Genomic DNA, 24,763 nt, shown 5'->3' on the forward strand with positions numbered 1-24,763 from the left:
TGACACATAATGACACAGAGAATGCACTTTTACCAGACAATCATCTAATGATGATTCATTGATCACTTGATGATTTGATTATGGAATAGCGTCACCAACTTTAGCATGAAGATGCTAAAAGAAGTGTTTATCAAAAACACAGATTTGTATAGTATTGCTTTTTTACTATAGTAAAACCAAAGATAGGTTGTTTTCTTGTTGTATTCTTCAACAGTCATTTCAATTCAACAAGTCTAGACTGTTCTATTAGTAGCACACATCGTATTGTTATCTTATGTGGGAGCTGCACAGAGTAGTCAATGACGTTCACTAACCCTACCCACGAACAGAGCATAAAGAGTCTGCACAAAACACAATATTGGGCAAACTCCACTGTACTTTTGTTGTGCCCTTCAAAGTTGGGCCTAGCATGTTCACGGACCTATAATAAGCTGAGGATGTATGTGACCATTTTAATGAGCTCAGAGGTAGTCTCTGACACAGTAGGCCTAAGAGAGTCACCTGCTTAAAGGATGAGGCCATCCATCACTTCCATTGCCGTCGTCTTTGCATCTTAGGTGGAAAGACTCCTATAAATAAGTGGCATGCAGATGCAGGGACATATGCTAAATACGGACGTCACATGCCAAGTCCTTCTAAACCAACTCATGCACCTCCCTACCGGTGGATGGACACACCAACGCACTGCACAGTTAGAAAATGTACAGTTACCTTACATATTTTCTCTATATAACTGTAGTAATTTCAAAAGACTATACAGAAACAAAATTACATTGAAAGACTACAGAACAAAATAAGCATGTAGGTCAGTATAGGCTCAAATAAATCTCTACAAACGGACAAATAGACATGAGATGCATAATTCAAATTCATATCTAACATGGTGTAGCCTATTTGTCAATATGTAGAAATGTATTTTGTCACCATGTTACAATAACCTATCATAAAATCCCTCAAAAAGACAGCTCCACTGTTGCTGCTCCTAAATGATGGATTTCATTGATGGATTGAGTGTGCTACATTTATTGTGGCTATAGGGAGCTATGATGACCTCATCTCCTGCATCACATTGAATGTGGAGCAGTCTCATATGTAACACTCTCCCCTACTGTGTCCTTTAGCTGAGCCTTTAGAGAATGCCCACTTCTCGTTCATGTTAATTTCCCTGTGCATGAATTAACATATTAAGACATCACAGTCATGCCAGTCGATATGGTTATTTATCACTCTAATATAGGGGGGTCAAACAATGTGAGATTACCTTATATTATAAATAGCCCCACGAATGTCAAGTACATCGACTATAAGGGGTGAATATTGTATAAAGTCTAAAATAGGCATATGATGGCTCTCCTTCCTTAAAAGGTTGAGGGAAAAACATCCAGACTTGATCCTCTCCACCCTCGTCAGCGAGTTATTTACTGCCGATTGAGTCATCGGTTTCATGAATGGATGGCTCGCGTTTCTATGCGCCCATTGCACACCTCATCATCGGAGGCTGACGGAACAAAACAGCATGCATTGAAACGCAATCTCTTAGATATCGAGGTAGCATAGAGGTTAGCATTTTTGGTTAACTGATGATTATGACACATTTTTGAATTCAAGTTCACAAACATTGTTGTTGTTTTTTCCTTTTCTTAAGCTTGTAGGGTAAGGGAAGGGGCAACATAGGCAAGATACCTTTAAATAGTAGGTACTGCTATTTACCTTTCTGTGCCTTCCTTTGAAAACCACAGCAAAAGCTCCATGTCCCACCAGGTCTTTCCTGCTGTACTCGAAGTCTCCCACAGACTCCATTGTCAAAGGAGGTACACTTTTCTTTCAAGAAGGATCCTTTTTAGCGATGCGCGTAGGCAAATGATGCTCTTACGAATCCTGGTGCAAGCATCCACCTCTAAACGTTGCCTGTTTTGCTGTCAAACAGCAATACCAGTTATTGTGATGTTCACACAAGACAGGTCAGTTCCATAGTGACTGGCAGTCATCCTTGCATGCCATTTCACCTGCTCTGATATGACTTACTGGTTGAGTAATAAATACAAGCCAGGATATGATGCAACTGATCACGTTCAAGGAGGCAGGAAGCCTCAAATTATTCGGTGGGTTACCAGCGCAGTTGCCAAGGTTTGGAGGTGCTTCACGCTGTAGCATTCACAATCCGAGATAGCGGTCTTTGAAGAAAGTCACAATCCGAAGATACACAATGACAGTTCACCGTTGTCAGCTGTCAGTGTCATTCTAACTCTGTTACCTAGTTTACTTGCACCGCAAAGATAGAAACCTTCAACTTAGTAGCCATCAATGGTTCAGCTCAAAGCGTTCTTGCTTGACAGTCTACATGATGCCAATAATTTTGATAATTAGCTTGCAACCACCAGACACATACAGACACCTAGCTATCTAGTCTGAGAGGGACATGCTGCATCTTTGACAGGCGTCATATTGTCCTTTGTTGCTTGCAAACATGCTAGCGAGCTAGCTACCACTAATGTCTGCAGACAGACTGCTATCTGGGTAGCAAGAAAGCACTATATTACATATCTAAAATTATTAACTAACACGTCAGTTACGAAGAGCATACTACTGTACACATTATTTTTTTCTCTAAACACATACGCAGAGCTTCCGATGTTAATAGAATTCTAAGTCACAATAACAATTATTTCACGTCCTCCGTGTCAAGCAAGAGGTTCTTTCTGTTATCGTTCTCTTCTTCGAGAACAATGACGTTTGAACGATAATCAACTATTTAATCCGTATGGCATCTTTAAAAAGTCGTCCTTGCATCTCCATCTTCGTTAGATAGACAATTAAAGGGAATTGTCCGTAGAAGTGTCTCTAATTCACATTCAGACGTATCTCGCTTTACTTTTTAAATTGTCTATTTACTATCTAGCTAACTATATTGTCCAGATCGCTTTAAATTACATGATAGCTAACTCGATTAGTCACAACGTTCTCGTCTCAATCTGTGTAGCTATCTTGAATGTCCTATGTAGTGCCGTGCTGAGAATTTATATCAAATCCATCCGCGTAGTCTTGATTACCTTCCGCCAGTAAGGTTAGGTCCTTGGTTATTCGGCTCTCGTTCTCAACACAGCCATTGTGTGCACAGTACCTGTTCACACATTTCAAATTATAAACCCCTTTAAACTGCAATTTTAGGTGATATATTTACAACCAAATTGTGTAGGCCTACTCTGAATAAATGAACAATACAATATAGCCTACGTTATTGACATAATTAGACATAGGCTAACACATTTATTTCATGCTACTCCTATAATAAGTGGATTGAACTGTCATACATTGCAATATAAGATTTTTTTTACGTGTTAAAATTGAAATTATTTGCAGGCACTTTGTCTTGGGACACCTGCATGCAAAGTAGTAGTGGCCTGTTTTACGGGTTGTTTGAGGAATTCGTTCTGATTTAGCCCCATCTAGCGTCTATCCAACCGTCACCTTGTTCTACTGTACTCCTGATATTAGTACATTTTATAAATCCATCATTCTAATATGGGAAACATGAGTTAAATATATATTTGAAGTTCAAACTTTCCACATGACAATGACCAATGGATTTATTTCGATGTTGTCGTTTTCCGTGCGTTCTACTCTCATGCCCACAAATCGACACAGTATATAACCAGCCTAAAGCCTCAAAGACAAGGATAACTCCCCCAAAAACTATCAGAGAGAAAAATTGAAGGAGCAATTCAGTGAAGGTCTTCTCTTACAGACAGTTGCTGATGTAGAGATGTGCAGACCATATAGGCGGAGACAATTATGCAATGCATAGGCTATAGCCTACCTGTACAAAGTAACAGATACAAACGATAATACAATAACTATGTAGTATTTATGACTGTACTTTCATTGTGAAAATACATTAGTTTCAGTTTCTTTTAGGCAAAGGTTATACAAAATCAGCGAGATAACATACAAATTGTAAATGAGAAAGGGCATTTGAAAACATCAGTAGGTGTTCAGGTTGATTCAATAGAAATATTTTTATTTATACATCACTGGGTTTTAGTTACAGTATTTTATAATTATATAGAACAGTGAGTGTAGTAAACAGTAAGTTCAATGTTATATAGAATCATCAGTGCTTCAGTAAAATCACTTTTTATACTTTAACCATTTATAACCATCCTTTGAGGTAAGATTGACTGGTCTGATACTGCTAAGGTCCACACTGAGAAGACAGTCCTTTCAGAATATCTCATTTGATCTTCTTGGTTTTAGGGGTGCTCTTTCCTTTCTGTCCATTTGAATTGTAGGTGGAGCTGAAGAGCATTGTCAACAGTATCATTAGAGGAACCAGGAGGTAAGGGGCATAGATAGACACGAGGGTGAAGCGTTCCTGCATGGTCTGGGGTCCAGGGTTAGGTTTGGTGGGGAAAGGAAAGAAAAGAATATGTGCTAGGATGGGGACCAGGGTGGTAGCCACATGAGTGGAGTACACAATGGCTGGTGTCCTGATCCACTTGCAGCCTCCTGAAAAAATATTGATGCATTAACATCTATGGTATTGATCAACAGAAATAGAAATGCCAATCGTCTTTATACCTCTGCAACTAGACTGAAAATGCAATTGAACACCACAACCCTAACTCAACCGATGCAGTGTTTTGTGATTATGTGGTATGAAGAAAAGTAGACAAACAATCTAGGTGTAATAGCTGTGTACTGAAATAACCCTTGTTTTTTATTATAGGCCTAATAAAACTGGTCATTCTCAAATAAAATGGTACTTGTACCTATAAAACACAATTGGGTAAATAGTGTACACATAATGCACCTGAGACTAACATCCACTAGAGGGAAGAGTAGGGCTTTCCTACAAAACATGTTCAAAAGCAAGGGTCTAGTTACAACACAATTTCTTTCCATGTTTCAGGATTTCTTTCTTCTTTCTCTATATGATAAACAATGGGTTTTGTATTTAAGTCATGATCCGACCTTTCAGGAAAGCATAGGCAGCAACGGGAAAGAAAGGTGTTTGCACCAACGCCTCGCAGAAGATGAACGATTTAAACCAGACGGGGGGATCCAACATCATGGGGTCTTTAAAATCATTTGCATACCATGTCAGCAGGTCTTTCAACTGTAAAAGAAAAATATATAATAATACATTCTAAACTTAAAACAATATGATCCAGTGAGATAACTGTTGTGTGTTTGTTTCTTTTTTTATATATATATATGTAGCTTATTCAATGTTCCAGACAGGAGACACAGTTTGAGGCCAGCTGTAGACCCACGTTGCACTACAACTAGCCTAATCACATCGCGAATACAAGAGACGTCAAACACCTACCGCTTGAGGATACACATTGGTCGGCAGCAATGCTTGGAAATCTATGAAGATTGTGATAGGAATGTGAGAAGCGAAATAAAAGAAAAATATAATCTCTAATATGCGAATACCCATATTGTCCTTCGTGATTTACAAACTTGTATTTAGAATGGAAAAGGAAAATCTGACAGGAATGAAATACGAAGCAACGCTATTGGCTGTGTCGTTGTACCACATGTCATATGGTGTGATTGTATTGGTCCTATTCTCGGTTGATCCAGGAAAAGGGCGGTAGGCCTTGTACGCAGAAGGGGTTCCGTCTTGGCAAATATACTTGGAATTTGAACTTGACAGATCTGCAGATACAATTACTAAAGTAGACTCATTTTAATAATTTATTTTACGACCTAAATACTACGCGCTACACAAAACTATTGTTAAGATCGTGAACAATACATTTAAATATTTCAAAATGAATGCATTAAGTACATTTATTTAATTAAATAAACAACCCAACTTTTTTTTACACATTATATATAAGCTTTCGGTCGTGAAATATTTCCTGTATTTATTTTCAGATAGGATGTTTCTCAATAATATTGTTAGAAGGAGTTTACACTGCTGTCATTGTCATTTCGATTTTCTTCCTATAGACCAACCGCAATTCCTCAAATACAGGAGACAATGGCACCATTTCTAGTTGCAGGCAATCAACGTTTACATCCAAATAGCATTTTCTTTAACAGCCTTTGACAGACATCATATCAATTTAGCCTACTGACTGCTCTCTGACAAGGTTTCCTTTAGTTAAACAATTGCTTCATTCAATTCCAGCAACACACATTGGTGGTTGTCAGTCTCTGTCGCCGACGAAAGTATTGGGTTCTCTACATCCACGTAATCCTGCAATGAAGAGGGACATTTAAACGGTGCCTACGCCAGGGTGGGACAGGGTGTCATAAAACGGAGATTATTCCTTGTCAATATTTTGTTATTTGCCTATAGAATACCAGTATTCTCCAAGTAATTGTGCAGTACAGAGAGATGGAAGGATGCTTACTGAATCATTGTCAATAATGTCCTCCAGGATTCTAACAATGTCTGTGAAGGAGGGTCTGGATGTGTAGGGTTCCAACCAACAGTCATGCATTATCTGGAGTCTGGAGTATTTTCATTGGAGGGTTACAATACCAGGATAACCATGTGGGAGAAATTATCAGCCTTAACATCCCCTTATTAGGAAATGTATATACTAGCAAATACATTGTAGTAAGTAGATCACCTGATAATTAGCTGTGTGTCTACTTTATAGCACATTCTATCACTGAACAGAAAACCAACCTTAGCATGGTTTACTGTTTGTTTAGTGGTTGGTGCTTCTCCAGCCTGTTCATGGCACTCACATTTCTGGCCTACAGCCATCAGGCTGTGTGTTCTTGTGTCCTGCACATATGTAATACACCACCGACTCTGAACTCTCCAGATTTGGGTAGGGCAAGGTGCCTAAAGATCACAGGATATGACGAAAATGTAATTATTTCATCTTAGTTTGTAATTTGTTCAAAAATGGTGGTGGCCAATTTGCAGCCAATGTTATAAACTCACCAAATGTCTGCATCTCCCACATCACTATGCCAAAGGCCCACACGTCCCCCTTGAAGCTATAGTAATGGTTTCGAAAGTACTCAGGGGGGTACCAGCGCAAGGGTACACGCACCTACACAGATATGGTAAAGTCAGTCAGAACAATAGATATCATATGGAAACAGTTCTGGAGTCAGAACCATAAATATAGAACACCTGTTAAACTGGATAAAATGTGAACAGATTGAACAAACAGAGATCATCATATAGCATGATGTCATATAGAGTACTATATGGATATGTGACACATTCTCTGACCCGTGAGGTTTTCCCGTGGCTGCTGTGTCGGCTCCTCATACGGGTCAGGTCTCTGGCCAGGCCGAACTCAGCCACCTTCACCTCCCAGGGGAACTTGCCCACCATGATGTTTCTCAGGGCCAGGTCACAGTGCACCACCTGGAACACATACTTAATCTTTCTTTCCTTATATCTGTGGAACTGTATGACTGCATGGACCTCCCTTTGTGAGTGCTTGTCCTAGATGGCAGATAGGTATTGTGAGAAATAAGTCTGTTTGCGTGAGTGTGGAGGGTATAACTGGGGTACCATTTTGGAGCGTAGGTGCTCCATGGCTAACGCAATGTGATAGGAGGTGATGGTGAGTAGGCTCTGCAGCTCGGGGTCAGAGTTCAGTCTCTCTTTGTGGGTCTGCAAGAAGCTACGCAGGGTCCCATAGCTCACATACTCCATGATCAACACATAGGGCTCTGGAATAACATGACAAAACCATGACACACACACATTCTGAAGAGATAAACAATCAAGATTAAGATGGTTTTTGAATAGAAGAAATTCTATGATGTAGTGTCAGCCATCTTCATAAGTGCAGAGAGAACTCTGACATGCAAAGTAAAAGATGTTTCATCTTTCTCACCCTCGGTGGAGTTCCAGTCGAGCAGTTGGAGGACATTCTTGTGGTGCACCAGTTTCCTCATGATCGTCACTTCCATTTCCACGCGCTTAGGGGTTACACCTTGTGAACACAATGGGTATTACATGTGTCAAACCAGACCAACCAACATTAGCCCTAAACCAGACTTGAGGCTTTGACATCAGAATGAGCAATTCTGCAAAAGTTATTTTTAAGCTGTTTCAGTAATCAACAGTTGTACATATTATTATCATTATTATCATGTATTACTGTTTGTGTCTAAGTTCTAAGTTGGTTATATACCCTCTTTGGCGATCTTGCAGGTAAACATGGCGTGCCCTTTGCAGGTTCCACGGTTCATCTTGGCCTTGTAGAACACGCCCTCCTTGCCTGCCTTTAAAAGCTGCAGCAAGCTCAAGTCTGACTTGTTAAACCTCGGACTCTGGAATAGTTAGAACCAGATTTGGGTCAAAGCAGACACTTAAGGTGTATCCAATATAATACTGTAAATACATTTATTTATATAGCACAATTGAACAGAATCACCAAAGTGCTTTGCATTAAATGAAAATCCATCACAAATGCATTTATTTAAAACAGCACAGTATCTCTCTCTATTCTCATTCCAGACATAAAATGGCCAATAAGCCTCCTACCAAGATCTTAGGCTGCTTACTGACCCATAAAGAGTTAAAGGTTCTTTGATACACTTCACCGTAACGTACTACTTTATTTCCCCTTTAAAAGGATGAGCAAAATCTTAAAATCCTGATGACAATAATTATTCTTTGTTCTGTTAACACACAAGCTCTAACATATATTTTTATATTATCTTCACTTTTGTTCTGAGATTCTCTCTGCTTTCTCTTTGTTGATATGATATGTAACAGTAGCCTATAGTGGACTGGAAATACAAATATTTCAGTGTATCCAAGTGAGCACTGAATACACTGTCCCAATAAAGTATTAGTACATTTTCAACCACATAAAGGATTTCCCAGTCCTGACAAGAATAAAGGTGAGGTAAAACCACACATTTTGTTGTTCCAGTGGCATGTTCAAATGTTTAGTGTTGCAGCCATACCTGTTGCACTTGCCTCCATGGCAGTCTTGAGACAGACTTATTCTTGTTTCTCTGCAGTGGTGTCTGCTCTGAGTTTCCCTTTCCCTGGCTCTCCTCGAAGGACGTGGGCGACAGAGTGCTGGGTGAGAGGACAGGATAGTCGTGGTGGGGGATGTTTACCACTGACCTGGCACCCCGTAAATCCCGAATGATCTGAACCAAGGAGCGATACCTGACAATGGAGATATGGACCAAGTAATTTGGCTAACATGTATACTAGGTCTTTCGTGTACCAAATAAAAGTTTGAATAGGACATTTTCCAGAAGGACTGTACCATCTCCAACTTGAATATATGAAAATATTAACCATAAATTACCACAGAAAAGAAACACCTTCAGAGTTGTATTACTCTTTTACAATTTCCCCTTAGGAAGCAAAGGTTCTATCTATGTCTATCTTACTTTCTGAACCACAGACTCCCCAGTACAATGAGAGCAAGGATGGTAATGGTGGAGACACCGATGAGGATGTAGTGTGTGATGCCCAAGGTCTCCATATCTGAAGGAACGGACGCAGCTGTCAGTGTTCCTATGAAATTATCACAAAAACTATTATAACGGTCTTAACCCTTGTGTTATCTTCAGGTCATTCTGACCCATCAGTCATTGTGACCCACCGTCGTAATGCGACAAATTTACCTCATACAAAAACAAAGTGAAGCATTTTCTTTTAACCGTTGGGCTGTCTCAGACCCCCCACATTGCAAAGGTTAAAAGAAAATTATTCTTATTAGTTTTTGTATTGGGTAAAATTGGGTAAACACAACGATGGTTCGTTATGAACCTTTGGGTCATGTGACCCGAAGGCAGCACAAGGGTTAATAAGGTCAAACTCTATCAAGGGTAGGAGCAATGGTCACTGACTCAGCGAAAGTAACTCACTTGAAGTCGGGCTCGTACAGTTGTTAGAATGGCTCATTCAGGCATTGTCCTGACTCATCCAGGTGTGTTAATCATGTGTGATCTGCACTGCAACAAAATTTAGGGTCTGTGGACTCTTGTCTGTCTGTGAAACAAAACAAAGAAAATAAGGAATATAAACAAAATGTATGGTCATCAGTACACATCACAATCAAAATCCATCAAAAATCTTTAAACTCAGTTCATATTTCTGTTCAATTTCTCTATTTGTCTAATGACAAATTGACAACCGCCTGGAAAACTTTGTGAAAATACGGTAAGTCTCACATCATGTAATAAGCTCAAGGGAGTCTAAGACAAGAAAGAACAACATTTAGACAAAACGTCTTACTTTTGTAGGGGCACCACCTGTCCACATGCATAAAACAGCAACAATTCAAATGAAAGTCATCTACAATCCACGATAGTCACAGCCTTTAAACCTAAATATAATGAACCAGTTTGTACTATTGAATATAGGCTCCTGCACTCTAACCCCACGGTAGCATGAGAAGATAGAACTTATTTATGAGAACGCAAATGTGAGAGGAAGAAGAAAAAAAGAAAGATGAACGCTCCTATTGTTGTCGTAGGAGGAGCTTTCAACCACAAAGGGTGGGGGAAAGGAACAGTAGCGTCTAGTGGTTCTCATTGACAGAAATGCTCAAGCAAATAAACACACTACCTGAGTGCTGTGTTGTCTTCCATACTTAACTAGCCAACAAGATTGACTCTATGGTTTAGGTTCTTACATTCACTTTGATTGAATACTTGTGTAGAAGGCTGTAGCTATTATTTCTTATACCTGTGAACACTGTTTAGATGAAAACAACATTGAGTGAGAGTGTGTGGATAAGACAGAAATGTCCATAATCTGACTTGATAGTGAAAATCGGAGCTGGAGTAACTTCTTAGGAAAGCCCCCTCTTGTAACCAGGGTAGTTGTGCAGTAAATGTCATTGTTTCATGGAAGAGGTTGGCGTAACAAGTTGCAGTTCCAGTTCCACTGCAGAAGCAGGCTGGTCTGCAGAGACCCCCGCTGTAGACGAAGCTGTGGTTTCCTCTCACAGTCACAGGCCTGCTCTGGTCTGTGACTCTACTAAAGATGCAAACACACACGCATGCCCGCAACATGCATAGGAATGAAAAACAAAATATACACAACAAACGATTGAATTGCATCTGCAGAATTTAATTTGTTGCTTGAATATTTGTTACAGATCAACATCATCACTCCATATACAACTACAGTAATTTTTTACAGTTCATATTCAAATACATACAGTATTATTGGCTTATTTACAAAACACGTATGTACATTTTCAATGTCAGTGCAATGTCATATTTACTCTCAACAAAATAAAGTTCATTAAATTAACATCTCTCTTGACGATCCACTGAAATTAACTTAACACAACAAATATTAGACAAAGGATGAGGATAAGTACAAGTTCAGTAGTAGATTGCACTACATGCCAAAGCTATACATTGCAATCTGGAGGGAGGGGGTCTCTAAAATAGAGAAAGGGGTCTTTTCAATTTAAATCCCAATCACTTGAATTGGACATTTAATTACTCCAATTCCAACACTGGCAGCTGACTGCAGCCACTTTTATTAAAAAGACTAAGCTTTGTGCAAGATAGAACAAAAAAAAGCAGAATATGCCATCTTGATCTTGTCACACAAAATAAGTGTAAAACCTAATCTACAACACGAGCCAGTCACCAGTTATTGAATGTTAAAAACAAAGTGAAAAGAATATTTTAAAAAGTGTTGATTTAATTGGAGAGTTTTATAGTACTCATCAGTTTGCACAAACAAGCCAGGCCTTGACACTCACTCTATAACATTCATTTGACACCATTGATCAATTGGGGACAAACATTTTACTAGGGTGACCACACACACGGCTCAATATGCTTACATTTGTTTTACGGAGATCATTTTCTGACAAAGAAAAATAAAAATGTACTTCAATGACAGACATTTATCTTATACATCCATGATGACAGCACCCCAAGATTCAGCAGCTAAAAAAACGAAATAGTTCAAAAAGGAGGTTAGAAGGTGTATTTGCTTAAAATTCTCTGAATGATTTTGACAGCTAAAAGCAAGCAAAGCAATGCAATTTGTTGAACAGCAACAATAAATACTGAGAACTGTTAACGGTTCATCATTTTTCAAATAAACAAAATCAGTTCACAGTGGTGATTTAAGATGCAGCTCCAAAGAAGAGCTTTTTGCAAATGCTCCTACAAACCAGACGTACAAATCTGCGACTGACTGAAGAGTTCAGAGTAAAAGAAAAAAAATATATATATATATACGTGCATTTCCAATTCACAGTCTCCACTGAGACCTGTCAAATGAACAAGCAGCGTGAGTTGACAAGTTTTCCACTAACAACATTCATATACAAATACATTATTCAGAATACATATGATTTGCAGTCATGTGAAATAGGGACTCATGTTGCCTCAATGTAAGACATTTCTACCAATTCTTAATGTTTCATCTTACTGTCCCCCCAAGTTTCACATGCCATCTGCTTGTGGGGCCTCTTGTGTTGGCTAGTACAATCTGTGAAGGACTTTGGCTTGACCATGGAAGTCTCTTACAACTCAACATGGAATACAACATGACATCAGAGACGCAGACATATTTTAAATGCATTTAGCTGTTGGCTTGGCTACAGTCATCAACAAGTAGCTATACTTGATATATTTGTCTCGATTGAACTGTCATAGACTCATCATGATGAAACATCTGATGAAAGGTAAGTGACATGACATGCCGTGTCATGATGCACCCAGTGCTTTAGCTTCTCTAGCTGGAAGTGGCAGCAGACTACAGTAGAGATGCAGAAACGTTATTCATGTGACACTGGTTTGAAGGAGACACAGATTTTTTTCAACTAGCAGCAAATACATCATGCAAATGATAGTAACATGACAGCCTTTGGGCACTGTGCTTAGCAATAGCATAAAGACTTAAAAGGCAGCCCTATTAATTACAGTATCAAACTGTATCTGTATCATAGAAACAGTAGTGATTGGAATACCCCTAATAAAGCAAGTGTGCTTAAAACACAAACAATACAAATTCAATTACTATAAAATAAGTATTTGGATACAAATAAAAAAAAATAAAAATATATGCAAATACCATATACTTAAAGCATCTCTTAGAATCATGATCTATGGCACCTGTCCTGAACATAACTCAGATTTACACTCAAGTTTAAGAGTTAAAATAAAGTAATTAAATGGGTGGGGTTTGATTATGTATTCATTCAGAAAGTGATTTTTTTTACTCAACAATAGACTTCAGTGCTTTATCAATTCATGTCATCCTGGAATCACTCCACTGAAACTGAATTGGACCCAAACCCAGAAACAAGCCCCATTAACTACGTTAATCAACATTGCACAAATAACCTTCCAGGTGTGGTGGTTCTTTCTTTCATTTTATTTTGGATTGATGGTTGTTTCTTAATTTTTGGGGAGGAAAAAGCCAAATTGAAAGCCAATGTCCTCAGAAATATTGAGTTGTTCATAAAAGGAAAACTTAAAGTGTGAATGTACCTCAGAGGAACTTTTAATACTGTCACAAATGCAAACAATGGTGAGGTAGCATGAAGGTTTTATCTACTGACACCACTTGAGAGCTGTGGAAAGAGGGGGGTGCTAAATATTTGAATTTAATTTGTCAATGACTGTCAATAGTCCAAAACAGGTGTTCAACACATCCTCAAATACTGAAATAAATGGTCTGAAAGATGGCTATGGAGAGTAGACACTTACAGCTGCAAGAAGAGTTTCAGCTCACCCCACTGGGACTTTGGCTTGCGATAAACGCACAACAGGGGAAGCAGTTTCAGTTCATGTGCAAACCTCCAATACACATTCCAATGTTGTGTGTATTTTTTTGTTTTTGATGATGATACAGTTGTTCAATGGCATGGGCTACACTCTTGAGTGATGCGAAGGGGAGTCATTTCACTGGGCTTGATGTGCACTGCAGTGTGCCAATTTAGTGCTTTTTAATTGGGGCTATTTTGTTCCCTTGGCAACACTGACACTTGCCCGATGTTTTCTTGTTCAATGTCTCTATATGGAGAAAGTGCTGGAACGCACCCCGTCACAAATAGGGTACCGTTATTCAATATGTCGTCATAAGACATCCTTATGGGTCAGTTTGTGATGACTCTGCAAAATGCCGCCATTTTGTGCTTCCTGGCATCCACTAGATGAAAAATAGTCTTTGTCCCTACCCAGCTGCATCTGTTAGTCCCGAAGGACAAGTGTAGGTTGAGTCTAGCGATGGAAGACAATACGATCACTGGAGGACGCAGTATTTCTTGTAGTCAGACTCAAAGTCTTCGTCCATGCTACTGGTGTCGGCCATCTTTTTACCGTCAGTTTTTGGAAGGAACTGTGAGTAGTCCACGCCTTGCTGCTCATAGAAGAGAATGTACGCTGAGTCGGTGTCAATCTCCTCAGAATGCACTTCCTAAAAACGCAGAAAACATAATTAAAAGAATAAAAGCTTCTACATACAAGAATACGTGCTAAGTGCTTAGGGTTAGTTAAGTGAGCCTTTTCTGAAAGGATACAGTGCAGTTGATTGTCTGCTTGAGCTGAAATAACACCCTTTGTTAACATTGACTCTTTCAGCCCACTATATTGATTGTCAATTAAGAATTTGAGCCAAATCTGACTGACCAAACTGCTTGTGTACATTGAAGGTTAAACTGTGCAGGGACAAGGGAAGGGAAAAGGCTTTCTTACCTTACAGCTGCTGTCATTGTAACAGTACCATTTATCATTGGGGTTTTTGGCGTAGGTCACATAGTGGCCTCCTCCCATGATTCCTGAATGACACTGAGAGAAAGAAACATTATTTTATAGAGAGAGAAGGTACATAAATACACTAATAAAAGATACATTTTACATACATTTTCTATACATCAAATGAGCATAGAAAAATTATACAGTATGAGTTCCAGCTCTAGAAATCACAAAATGTTTAATTAAACAAACATCTGCAGAAACCTTCAGGCAGTTGTTGTATAATGAGTAATTCACTTACTGAGATTGCATATAAATTGTACATGGGCTCCAGACAGATGTTCTCTCTTTGGTGCAGCTGGGAGGTGTCGAGGTCCGAGCCAGGGTCTGTGCTGCCCTCTGTACCGTTGCTTTGGACGCTCTCGCCATTCATGAAAATGACATCACAGTGGCTGCTGGACGCCTCGCTTGCCATGGACGACTCCGGGGGGTTAGGGGCAACTTCGCCTGAGCTGATGCCTGTGCCTGAGGCCTCTGCCCCCGTGGCCTCCGTGTTGGCCTGCAGCGGCACTTCCTTGGGCTCGGCGTCGGGGTTGGCGCCCCCGTCCTTTGTGCTTCCCTCCAGGTTCTCCTTGCTGTTAGAGAGGCGAAGGCGGCTTCCCAGCTGGGGAAGGCGGAGACGGGCCTGTCGCCGCCCCCCTCCGCCACTCTTGGGACTGCTGGCGGGGCTGCCGTGTCGGCTGAGTGGGGGGGCAGACTTCCTGCCGGAAGCTGGGGAGGCTGCAGGGATCAACCACAAAAGTAGAGCAACACGCTTAAAAAGGGGGACCATGAGTCAAACACACTTCCTGTTAAAACTGGGCCATGTGGTGTGCTCTGTGTACAAATGGTTAGATGCCTAACCCAAACCCTAGTCTGGGGTGCAATGAGCACTAATGGTACATTACCATTCCACCTTTGGGGGAAGCTACTGTGGTGTACTCTCTCAGAGACAGCTGAACTCAACTTTACTTTGACAACAGGAAACCCACAGCGACATGTTCACACGAGAACTTTATAGTTTAACATCTAAATGTGCTATCATCATTAGTAACTCATATTTAATATGCTGCCAAGCATAAATAATATTAGGACTTCCTTACAAATAAAGATATAGACTTCATGAGATAAAAAAATGTTGAAAAGAAGTAAGGTTGCTTGAACCACTATGTCACTGCGGTGCGGACCTTTGAAAGCGCTGGAGAGTCCAGCCGGGGCAGAGATAGAAGAGATGTTGTCTCCACTCCCCGTCCTCAGAAAGCCCTCCCCCTCGCTGTGGGAGTGCAGACTGTGCTCCACCTCCCTGGGAGCCAGGAAGGCACTGGGGTCGAAATTCTCCCGGGGGAACTTAACGATCTTCTGGGACTTGATCCAACGCCCGTTTACAAACTGGAAGCGCTTCAGGTGGACAATCTGTGAGGCGAAAGCCCAAGATACGGAAGGCTACTTGAATACCTTTTTTCAATGCCAAAATGGACTAATCATCTTCCCCAAAACATAGCGCTGACACGTATTAAAGCGTGCATCTATGAGAAGAAGATTGTCTGAGCATGCCGGCAGTTGATGGTGTTCCGTTCCCCGGGAGTCTTACCAGGACGGGTGGCAGTCTCCACAGGTCCAGCTTCTTGGTGGCCAGGCTGTGGGACTGACACTTGGAGCAGAAGTAGAGCTCGTCCTCGCCCAGCTCCTCCTCGCTGGTGAAGGCCTTCAGACAGCTGTCCAGGCTGATGGGCTCTGCCTGGGCCCTCCGGCTCTGCTCCACGCTGCTGTGCTCCTCCACTATCTAGAGAGGAAGGTGGACACGTCAGACACTGCTGTGCTCCTCCACTATCTAGAGAGGAAGGTGGACACGTCAGACACTGCTGTGCTCCTCCACTATCTAGAGAGGAAGGTGGACACGTCAGACACTGCTGTGCTCCTCCACTATCTAGAGAGGGAGGTGGACACGTCAGACACTGCTGTGCTCCTCCACTATCTAGAGAGGGAGGTGGACACGTCAGACACTGCTGTGCTCCTCCACTATCTAGAGAGGGAGGTGGACACGTCAGACACTGCTGTGCTCCTCCACTATCTAGAGAGGGAGGTGGACACGTCAGACAGGACAACTACACAGAGACAGACCACTATCACACACACGTAGCCACATCAGTAAACAAAGGCTTTTTTAAGGAGTGTTACCCCCCAATTTGAACAGTGCCATCTTGAATCACAGCATTGTCACCACCACCATAACAATAATAGAAATAAAACTTACTGTGGATATAATTTAAATTATTATATGATATCCTTAATTTTGGACAGGACATGGGAATCAGAATGGATGTGGATGTGTGTAATGCTAACTTCATCTGCAGTGACACAGGGTCCAATACTATGCTCTTCTGCCTTTCACACACTGATTATCAGGTGTCTCTTATCACAGCTAAGTTAACATTCAACAGTCATAATGTGCAATGTTAAGATATACAGTAAATTTATAATTAACACTTAAATGTAGTCACAGCAGTTCTAAAAAATGACCTTGACCCATATGCGAGTAAAAAAAAAAATGTTCGAGCGTGGAAAAGTATTTGGGCGCACGGGTGCGAGCGAGTTTTAATCATGGACATACAGTCTACGGTTTTAACCTACTGAAGCTGTCAGTTACCTGAAAAGAGATGGTGGAACCCGAAAATACTAAAACCATTATTTGCAACGGGAAACGTTTATTCCTTTTTTCTGAGATTGCAACTATAATCGCGACCTTGATAAACCTCATAGGCTGCGTCCTGTGATAACCTACTGCATCTATCCTGCGCTGTAACTGCCTGGCTAGCGACCTAGCTAGCTAACCTTCACCCTCAGTGTGAACAATCAAACTAAGATCCAACACTACACATATCAAAATAAACACGAGTTCAACAATAGAAACTTAAACAATGCTTCCGTGAACATAATTAACCCCCCAACTGACATAAAAACGACATTTCCCATTAACAAGTAGTTTAAACCATTGACTGTAAAAACAAGGTTTGAACCTATCCACCACCAAGGACCTCATTTGGATCAGTACAGTGGGGCCCTCCCTGGAAAAGTTTGATGCCTCTAAATGTGATCATGTGATCAAAAGATCATGACACCCACGCTACAAAGCTTGGCCAAGCCAGTCGGTTTGAAATAATTTTACAAAAAATACAAAAAAGTAATATGTAATGAATAAATAAGTAACCAATCCTGTTTCCGGTCATTTTTAGTAATTCATTCAATAGTCTAATAAAGATGCAATGTTAAAAACAGAAACTGACTGTGCCCCTAAACCTTTTCACTTGGGGGCACATGTGCTCCTTCAAAATTTTTTTTTGCATAGAGCCCTGCTTGTCAACTCCAATGCAAACTCAAAATGACTGCTCATCCATGGTTTACTGTTCAAACCCTTTTTCCTCTGTTGGAGGTCAACAGAGCAGCGGTTTGATCATTAACACAGCTGTCGGCGTCTTGTTCTTTGGGGATGACATAACACCCAGGGTCAGGGAAACACTCTTATCTGACATGAATATCGCAGGGACCCTGATAAAAAGCCACTGGCCATGTTCCAGTCCAGAAACCCACTGCCTTTTCTCTGTCCTTGAGGCTTTATAGGTTATAAGCCCTGACGCTGGCACTCAGGCCCAATAACAATTAGCTGCATGTTCAAGTGTAGGTACCAGGTGGTGTTGGGTGGAGATCAAATTGCCAAGGAGGCACAAACTTGAACACAGTTCCATTTGGATCATCAAGAGCCAACTGCGGTCCTAATTCACAGAGGTGACAGAGGCAGTAGATGAACAGAAACGGTATGTAAAACGATTCGCTTTCAGCAACACGGGCAATGAGGGACGAGGTGGCTCACCCTCTCCTGGGAGGTCTGGTAGCGGAGGTGCAGCGCTGTCGGGTCCCAGTCGACTGCGATGTAGGCGTTCCCCACAGACGCCCTGTCCTCTGTGCACTCCACTGCGCAGCCCCTGCAGAACCTGGACACACAAACACACAGGCAGATATGGCATCAGTCCCTAAGCTTATAAACCCGTGTGTGAAGTGACATTCATACACACACGCTCACCTGATCATGTCCTCCCAACCCCCGCCCTCTCAGGGATTCCTGGACCTGGGCCCAGCTGTGTGTGCGTGTGTGTGTGTGTGTGATAAAGGGCGTAGTTAACAGTGTGTGAGACAAGATAATGGATGTTTTACCTGTACCAGGGGCACCAGGCACATGAGTTTCCATCCTTGCCCACCACCCGCAGCGTGAAGGGGTACTGGTAGCCCATACTGTCATCACTGTAAGGTCAGGCAGAACACCACTCAGCATTTAGCATTCCAACAATGTGACCTTCAGATCGGCAAGGCTAATTGTAATTTCTTTGCTGAAATGTCAACAGTTATGATACACCAAGCAAAAGAATGTAGCAGTTTTGTAGACAATATTCAGGTTAAGAGCTCAGGGTTTACGGTTTCCTGTAAGTGAGTGAGTGAATGAGAGCGGGACAAAGAAGAGGTGACACAGACAGAGAGAGAAAGATCGACGGAGAAAGAGAGAGGATGTGTCTTCCTCCATGTGTGAATGCCTGTACTGACCAGTCCTGTGCGTGGTTGCTGGCCTCCTGTGGGGGCAGGGGGCTGGCCAGACGGGAAACCTGGATCCAGACAGCATCGTACAGGTCCTTCTTACTGGTGTGGACCGTGCAGGGCACGATCAGAGGCATGCCGAACAGGCTGGGACGATTCTTCTGGGATGAGATGAAGTACAGCTCCGAGCGCATCTAAACAAGAGAATAACACACACACGCACACGCGCACACCGACACAAACACGTGCACAAAAAAGCTTGTAAAGAAATTGCTCTCTCATACTTTGCCATTTGACGTCACAATGTTCGGCAGATCAGTATATTTGTCCCCAGGTCATCTTGCTTTGTAAAGACTACCAATCTCAATTGTCCAACACAGTGTCTGCTTATCAAGCACTTTTAACACTACCCACCATCTTCCTGTGCATGGCGATGATGTAGCCGATGAAGGGGCTGTCCTGGACTGGTGTGATGTGGCCGTTGGGCACCCCGTTGGCCAGGGGCTTCTCATTGGTGCTGGGCACCACCGTGCTGGGCATGCCGTTGGGGATGAGTCCTGGCCTGCCAGGGTGCCCGTTCACTGCAGACCCATTCGCCATGGGGGTGATGTCTGTAAATGCGAATAAATAAATACAAAAATAGTCAAATTTGGTAAATGTTAGGTTTTTTCTTCAATTTTCAGAACGCCCTAGGTGAGGCGCTGTTCTCTTATGCAGCTGCTTGCTCTGCGTGTGCAGTGTTTGGAGCAAGCACTGCTTCCATGAATTCATCTTTAATGTTGGATGAAAGGGGGAGCGTCTGACAGATCTCCTACCTGTCTGCGTGGGTGAGGTGAGGGAGGTGGGTGAGCCAGGCACAGGGATTTCAAACGCGCACAGGAAGCCGTTCACTGACAGACGCACCTTCTGGTTGTCCTGAGGGAAATTCTGCGCGCACACACGGAAATGGAAAACAGAGTACATATTTTGCATTGGCAGATAAGACACACCTATACATAGCAGCTTTGGTTGTTTGCCCAAAAGTGACCAAGTAGAGGCGGATAGGATGATGTGGATTTCCACAGTGTGCTGCCAGTCCCTGTGCTGTACCTTGATGTTGGAGGTGTGCACCTCTGCCAGAAGGATCTGCTCAGGCTTCAGGCTGCACAGCTCACTCAACTGCTTCTTCAAACCCGTGTACTTCTCATCCATGTTGAGCCTCAGGCCGAACCGCACCGGAGTGGAACCATCCAGCTTGATGACTATCAACACACACACACACACACACACACACACACAATAAGAATCCATACATTTGTGTGTACAACACTGACACAACCCTTGTTTCAGAATGAATCCTGATATCTGAGAATGGACTGAGTCATATTCTGAGGAGTGAAAGCACACTGGTACACAGAGGTGCAGTCGGAGGTGATGGAATGCGTGCGGCCCTCACCTGTGATCTCCAGGTGCATGGAGCTGTCCATGGGCAGCGGCAGGGACAGGAAGTTGAAGGGGTCGAAGCGGGCGCTGATGTGGCCGCACGTCTTGCACTTGACCTGCGACTTCAGCTGGCCGTGGAAGAGGTCGACGACGATGGATCTGTTCCTGCGCAAGTGGTTCTCCCACGCCTGTAGCAGGCACAGACGCGCACACACACACACAGATGTGTTGATCAATAAACACGACCAGCGCTCATCTCTCTGACTCCCTCGGATACACTCACCTACAGAGCACACATGCACAACTGTGTCCACCTGGCCATTAAGGGCTTTTAATGCACATTCCCAATCAATAGTGTCTTATGAAGTGCCTCGCTGATTAGAGCTTCATCGACTCGTTCACCTCCCTACTTGTCCTTTGACTTTTGAAAAGGCCACGAGAGGATGGGAGCTTCTAAGCCATTACAGCAAACACTGTCAATGGGTAGAGGAGAACGGAGTTGAATACTACAACTGGCTGTAGTGTTGCTAATATAACTAGCCCTGATTCAGAAAAGGAAAACCTTAAAAAAAATCTATATTTTGAAGCCCTGATTAAATACTGGACAAATGCATATTTTCTCGACATTCACTGTTACTTTACAATAAAGAGACAGCAGTTTCCAATGATGTCATGTAAATGCAGAGATTTCTTTTTTTTTTTTGGGGGGGGGGGGGTTCCTATCATTTCTGTGTGTTTAGAGTTCATATCTGATCTGTTTATGGGGGGGGGGCCAGACTCTGTCTTGAACCTATCTGCGGTCCAGCTTAAACATTAACATGGCAGTGGAGTGAACTCTGACCTCGGAGGCCACCTCCCAGTCAGGCCGCAGGTCGCTGTCCTTCAGCTCCACGTAGGGCTTCTCGTGGACGCGGTTCAGGTCCTCGTGAAGGCCGTCCAGCAGGAAGGCCAGCAGCTCCTGGGAGTCCTGCTGCTGGAAGCCGTTGAACCTGGGGGCGTACTTCGCTATCGTCCACTAATGGGAGGGGAACGAAGAGGCAAAAACACGTTCATGAACCGGACACAGACCCCAGTCGTCATTATTAGGGTTCGATTTCAATTAGGTTAATGTGGCGGTCGAACATTTTAATATCCATCTACTGTATCGACTAAAATGTCAGAGAGAAGTTAAAGTAGAAATAGAAAGCCTCTGTACCCACCCTGAGTTTGAGAGGAGCAACATTCTTCTGCGTCCCACTCCACAGCTCCATCACCAGGTCGCCATAGCACTTGGCCATGTGACCGCGCATCCCAATGGGATTGGTTCTAAAAAGATATGAGGAACTTGAAGTTTCGAGATACATTGTCTCCAAACCCTGCCCAGCTAAGATAGAAACACATCAGGAAGCAGACACGCACGCACGCGCGCGCGCGCACGCACGCACGCACACACACACACACACACACACACCTGTTGAGCTCGTAGAGGTGTCTTCCTGATATGAAATACTCTGTGAGAGGCTGGGTGTTGCTCACACACTGGATACTGGAGTTCATGAAGCATGTGTTGCCTAGGTTACTGAGGCCTGTGGCCCCTTTCTCTGTTGGGACTGGAAAGGTGGAGGGGGATGGCGGCAAAATACATTATATAATTAGTATTATGTAAATATTGGATCCCATCTACAGTCATAATTAGGGACAGGAGTTTTTCCTTATAATATTGCAGAAAAACACTAGCATGTGGTCAGGTGACATGAATGGAATTTGTCTGGACCTGGGCCCCAGTCTGCTGTCTGTGCCATAATCATGCTAAATCAATAGAGGAACAAGGATGCAGTTAACAAAATGAGACGTCGTAATGGCATCTTCAAACAATACTTTAGTGCCTGTGGGAATTACCATGGAAGCTATAAATGGCAGATATACACCCTGAAGGTGTATCTGACACAAACACACTATAATAATTGCGGTGCTTGTTATACAGTGCTAGGTCAGATTGTGTTATTGTAGTAACTCGCAATCCTTGTTTTATACTTCAGTGGCCTAACACTCACCAACAACTGACTCAACCACTTAGAATGGAGAAAACAGGGGCTTTAAGGGTGCAACATTTCTGTGAGCTAATCCAAGACAACGTTTGTAAAGGTACATTTTATTGAGACAATACCATACCTTTGTGTCTATCCATTTTACTGCTGTTTGCAATAAAGGACATCTCCTCCGGCCAACTCATGTCTTTGTTTCGGACTGCACAAAGAGAAGAAAAACTAAAGTTTGAGATTTTCGTGATTAATTGCAATTATATATTTTTTTGTTCTTTTTCTTTGTACAAGCCTGCTGATTTTCATAATATTTCCACCGACTCAACAAAGATGAAGTGGGATAACGTTGTAATTAATTCTGGCCAACCTACAGTCCTTTCTAGTGACGTACCCTCGATAACCAAGTGCTGCTCGTCGTTTATCTTCAGACTCTCCAGGGTGTGGTCTTCGTCGTCCAAAAGGGTGAGGTAGTTCTAGGGGGGAGGATTTGTGGTTTACCATGTTGCAGGCAAGTTAGGCTACAAGCATGCGGTTTATGTCGCTAGTCAGAAGCAGGTCTCGAGTTGTGCTCCACCTGATCAGGTGTGGTAGAGAGGTGTGGTAGAGAGGTGTGGTAGAGAGGTGGGGTAGAGAGGTGGGGTAGAGAGGTGTGGTAGAGAGGTGTGGTAGAGAGGTGGGGTAGAGAGGTGTGGTAGAGAGGTGTGGTAGAGAGGTGGGGTAGAGAGGTGGGGTAGAGAGGTGTGGTAGAGAGGTGTGGTAGAGAGGTGGGGTAGAGAGGTGGGGTAGAGAGGTGGGGTAGAGAGGTGTGGTAGAGAGGTGGGGGCAGACCTACCTCACTGTTGTAGAGCCAGAGCCTCATGTCCTCCTCCTTGATGCGGAGCCTCTGGGACAGGTACAGGTGGATGTCCTTGATGGTGCCCATGCGGCTGAAGCATCCCGTGTAGGCCAGCACCCGCTTCAGGGGAGCGCTGGGGGATGGGACGTTGCCTGATGTGGGCAGGGAGAGGGGTTCTGGTCTTGAGTGGACGGTCAATTCTCAAAAGGCCTTCAAACTCATTTAGACAGTTCTGGATTGTACACAACACCGTCATGCCATAGGCCTTGTATCAGACACACACAGAAACACATCACTAATGAAATCCAACAGTCAGTAACAGCACAGTTAATCTAACACCTAATCTACCAACCAAGAAAGATTATATCCATCATATAGATTCACTTTGGAAAGCAATCTTAAGTGTGGCTTTTTTTTGTTGTTGTTGACAGATTGCAACTACACTTAAAAAGGGTCTGTTAGTGTCTGAGAGAGACTGGTGTCTGATTCCAGATCTACTGTACGGTTCTCTCACAGGGCACAATGGATGTGGCTTATGGAGCAGTTTCTGGTTGGTGGGAGAAAGACCTGTGAGGTCACTGTATACAGCATTGCTAGCACGTGGTGGGGATCAGTGCTTTGTGAAACTGTACGACTAATGCCATTTATCCTGACCAGTTCATTACATTAGCAAAACAGGTGTGCACAACATTCTGTCATACAAAAGTGTAAGACAATACCTTTACATTACAGCACGATGCACACCCAAAACCAAGCACTGAACCGAGAGACTGACAGACAGACAGACAGGCAGACCGAAACACACCCATACTGTGCCAAATACAAGCACCTATCACACATGGAGTTAACAGAATCAAACAGAATTGATAGCGACACAACACAATTTGCTCGTTGAGGATTAGTTGTAAGGAAGCAGCAAGAAAGGCCATTCAAAGTGATTCAACATGATTGATCAATCAACTCATTAGTGGACAGAATTGAAATCAGATACTGATTCAATACAATCCTAAATCAATTCATATTAGTCTAGTTAAAGAGAGCAATTAAGGAAACATTTCTTTATTAGGGTTATTGATTATTAACGTGATTTTACTGTGACTGCTAGGTGCCATACAAATCAATCCCTAAACATCCAATACTTCTTTTCCGTCAACACAGCTTTCTAATACCGTTGCAGTGTTTGTTTTGGGGGGTTTCCATTTGTGTCGAAACAATAAGTACAGGT

The 24,763-nt window shown here is 42.5% G+C and overlaps 4 protein-coding genes across 9 annotated transcripts in view; all 4 read right to left on the reverse strand.

Annotated features, from left to right (window-relative positions):
• ulk2 (unc-51 like autophagy activating kinase 2) overlaps window positions 1-2,975 on the reverse strand; it is a 30,496-nt gene extending 27,521 nt beyond the window's left edge. For both annotated transcript variants that reach the window (XM_062472239.1, XM_062472238.1), the window contains exon 1: window positions 1,711-2,975. In XM_062472239.1, the coding sequence (XP_062328223.1) occupies window positions 1,711-1,800 (90 nt within the window). In that variant the 5' untranslated portion in view covers window positions 1,801-2,975. The remainder of the gene's footprint in view (window positions 1-1,710) is intronic.
• Window positions 2,976-3,846: 871 nt separating this feature from the next.
• tmem97 (transmembrane protein 97) lies at window positions 3,847-5,554 on the reverse strand. The gene is made up of 3 exons (XM_062473712.1): window positions 5,330-5,554; window positions 4,972-5,116; window positions 3,847-4,506 (listed from the first exon to the last, which is right to left on the reverse strand). The coding sequence occupies exons 1-3, from the start codon at window positions 5,441-5,443 to the stop codon at window positions 4,232-4,234; spliced, it is 534 nt and encodes a 177-aa protein (XP_062329696.1). The 5' UTR covers window positions 5,444-5,554; the 3' UTR covers window positions 3,847-4,231.
• A 121-nt stretch (window positions 5,555-5,675) lies between these two features.
• Window positions 5,676-10,371, reverse strand: si:ch211-167j9.5 (fibroblast growth factor receptor homolog 1). Of its 3 annotated transcripts, none has more exons than XM_062473711.1 (12): window positions 10,199-10,371; window positions 9,829-9,952; window positions 9,349-9,445; window positions 8,908-9,118; window positions 8,127-8,265; window positions 7,827-7,925; window positions 7,499-7,659; window positions 7,211-7,348; window positions 6,914-7,025; window positions 6,712-6,811; window positions 6,369-6,468; window positions 5,676-6,211 (listed from the first exon to the last, which is right to left on the reverse strand). In XM_062473711.1, exons 2-12 carry the CDS (start codon window positions 9,863-9,865, stop codon window positions 6,116-6,118), a joined length of 1,290 nt encoding a protein of 429 aa, XP_062329695.1. In that variant the 5' UTR covers window positions 9,866-9,952; window positions 10,199-10,371; the 3' UTR covers window positions 5,676-6,115. The 3 variants fall into 3 exon arrangements, 2 of the variants coding, with proteins under 2 accessions (XP_062329695.1, XP_062329694.1); XM_062473710.1 differs by having other exon boundaries at window positions 9,349-9,475; XR_009931641.1 differs by having other exon boundaries at window positions 6,174-6,211; window positions 6,650-6,811; window positions 9,349-9,475.
• A 646-nt stretch (window positions 10,372-11,017) lies between these two features.
• usp32 (ubiquitin specific peptidase 32) overlaps window positions 11,018-24,763 on the reverse strand; it is a 38,303-nt gene continuing 24,557 nt past the window's right edge. For all 3 annotated transcript variants that reach the window (XM_062472569.1, XM_062472567.1, XM_062472570.1), the window contains 18 exons: window positions 23,536-23,690; window positions 23,095-23,176; window positions 22,834-22,908; window positions 22,133-22,271; window positions 21,882-21,987; window positions 21,524-21,697; window positions 20,696-20,870; window positions 20,350-20,501; window positions 20,076-20,187; window positions 19,675-19,871; window positions 19,270-19,454; window positions 18,886-18,972; window positions 18,545-18,665; window positions 16,268-16,459; window positions 15,864-16,089; window positions 14,939-15,417; window positions 14,638-14,730; window positions 11,018-14,359 (listed from right to left, as the gene is read on the reverse strand). In XM_062472569.1, the coding sequence (XP_062328553.1) occupies window positions 14,186-14,359; window positions 14,638-14,730; window positions 14,939-15,417; window positions 15,864-16,089; window positions 16,268-16,459; window positions 18,545-18,665; window positions 18,886-18,972; window positions 19,270-19,454; window positions 19,675-19,871; window positions 20,076-20,187; window positions 20,350-20,501; window positions 20,696-20,870; window positions 21,524-21,697; window positions 21,882-21,987; window positions 22,133-22,271; window positions 22,834-22,908; window positions 23,095-23,176; window positions 23,536-23,690 (2,924 nt within the window). In that variant the 3' untranslated portion in view covers window positions 11,018-14,185. The remainder of the gene's footprint in view (window positions 14,360-14,637; window positions 14,731-14,938; window positions 15,418-15,863; window positions 16,090-16,267; window positions 16,460-18,544; window positions 18,666-18,885; window positions 18,973-19,269; window positions 19,455-19,674; window positions 19,872-20,075; window positions 20,188-20,349; window positions 20,502-20,695; window positions 20,871-21,523; window positions 21,698-21,881; window positions 21,988-22,132; window positions 22,272-22,833; window positions 22,909-23,094; window positions 23,177-23,535; window positions 23,691-24,763) is intronic.

This window comes from Osmerus eperlanus, chromosome 11, assembly GCF_963692335.1.
Source record: "Osmerus eperlanus chromosome 11, fOsmEpe2.1, whole genome shotgun sequence".
Lineage (NCBI taxonomy): Eukaryota > Metazoa > Chordata > Actinopteri > Osmeriformes > Osmeridae > Osmerus > Osmerus eperlanus.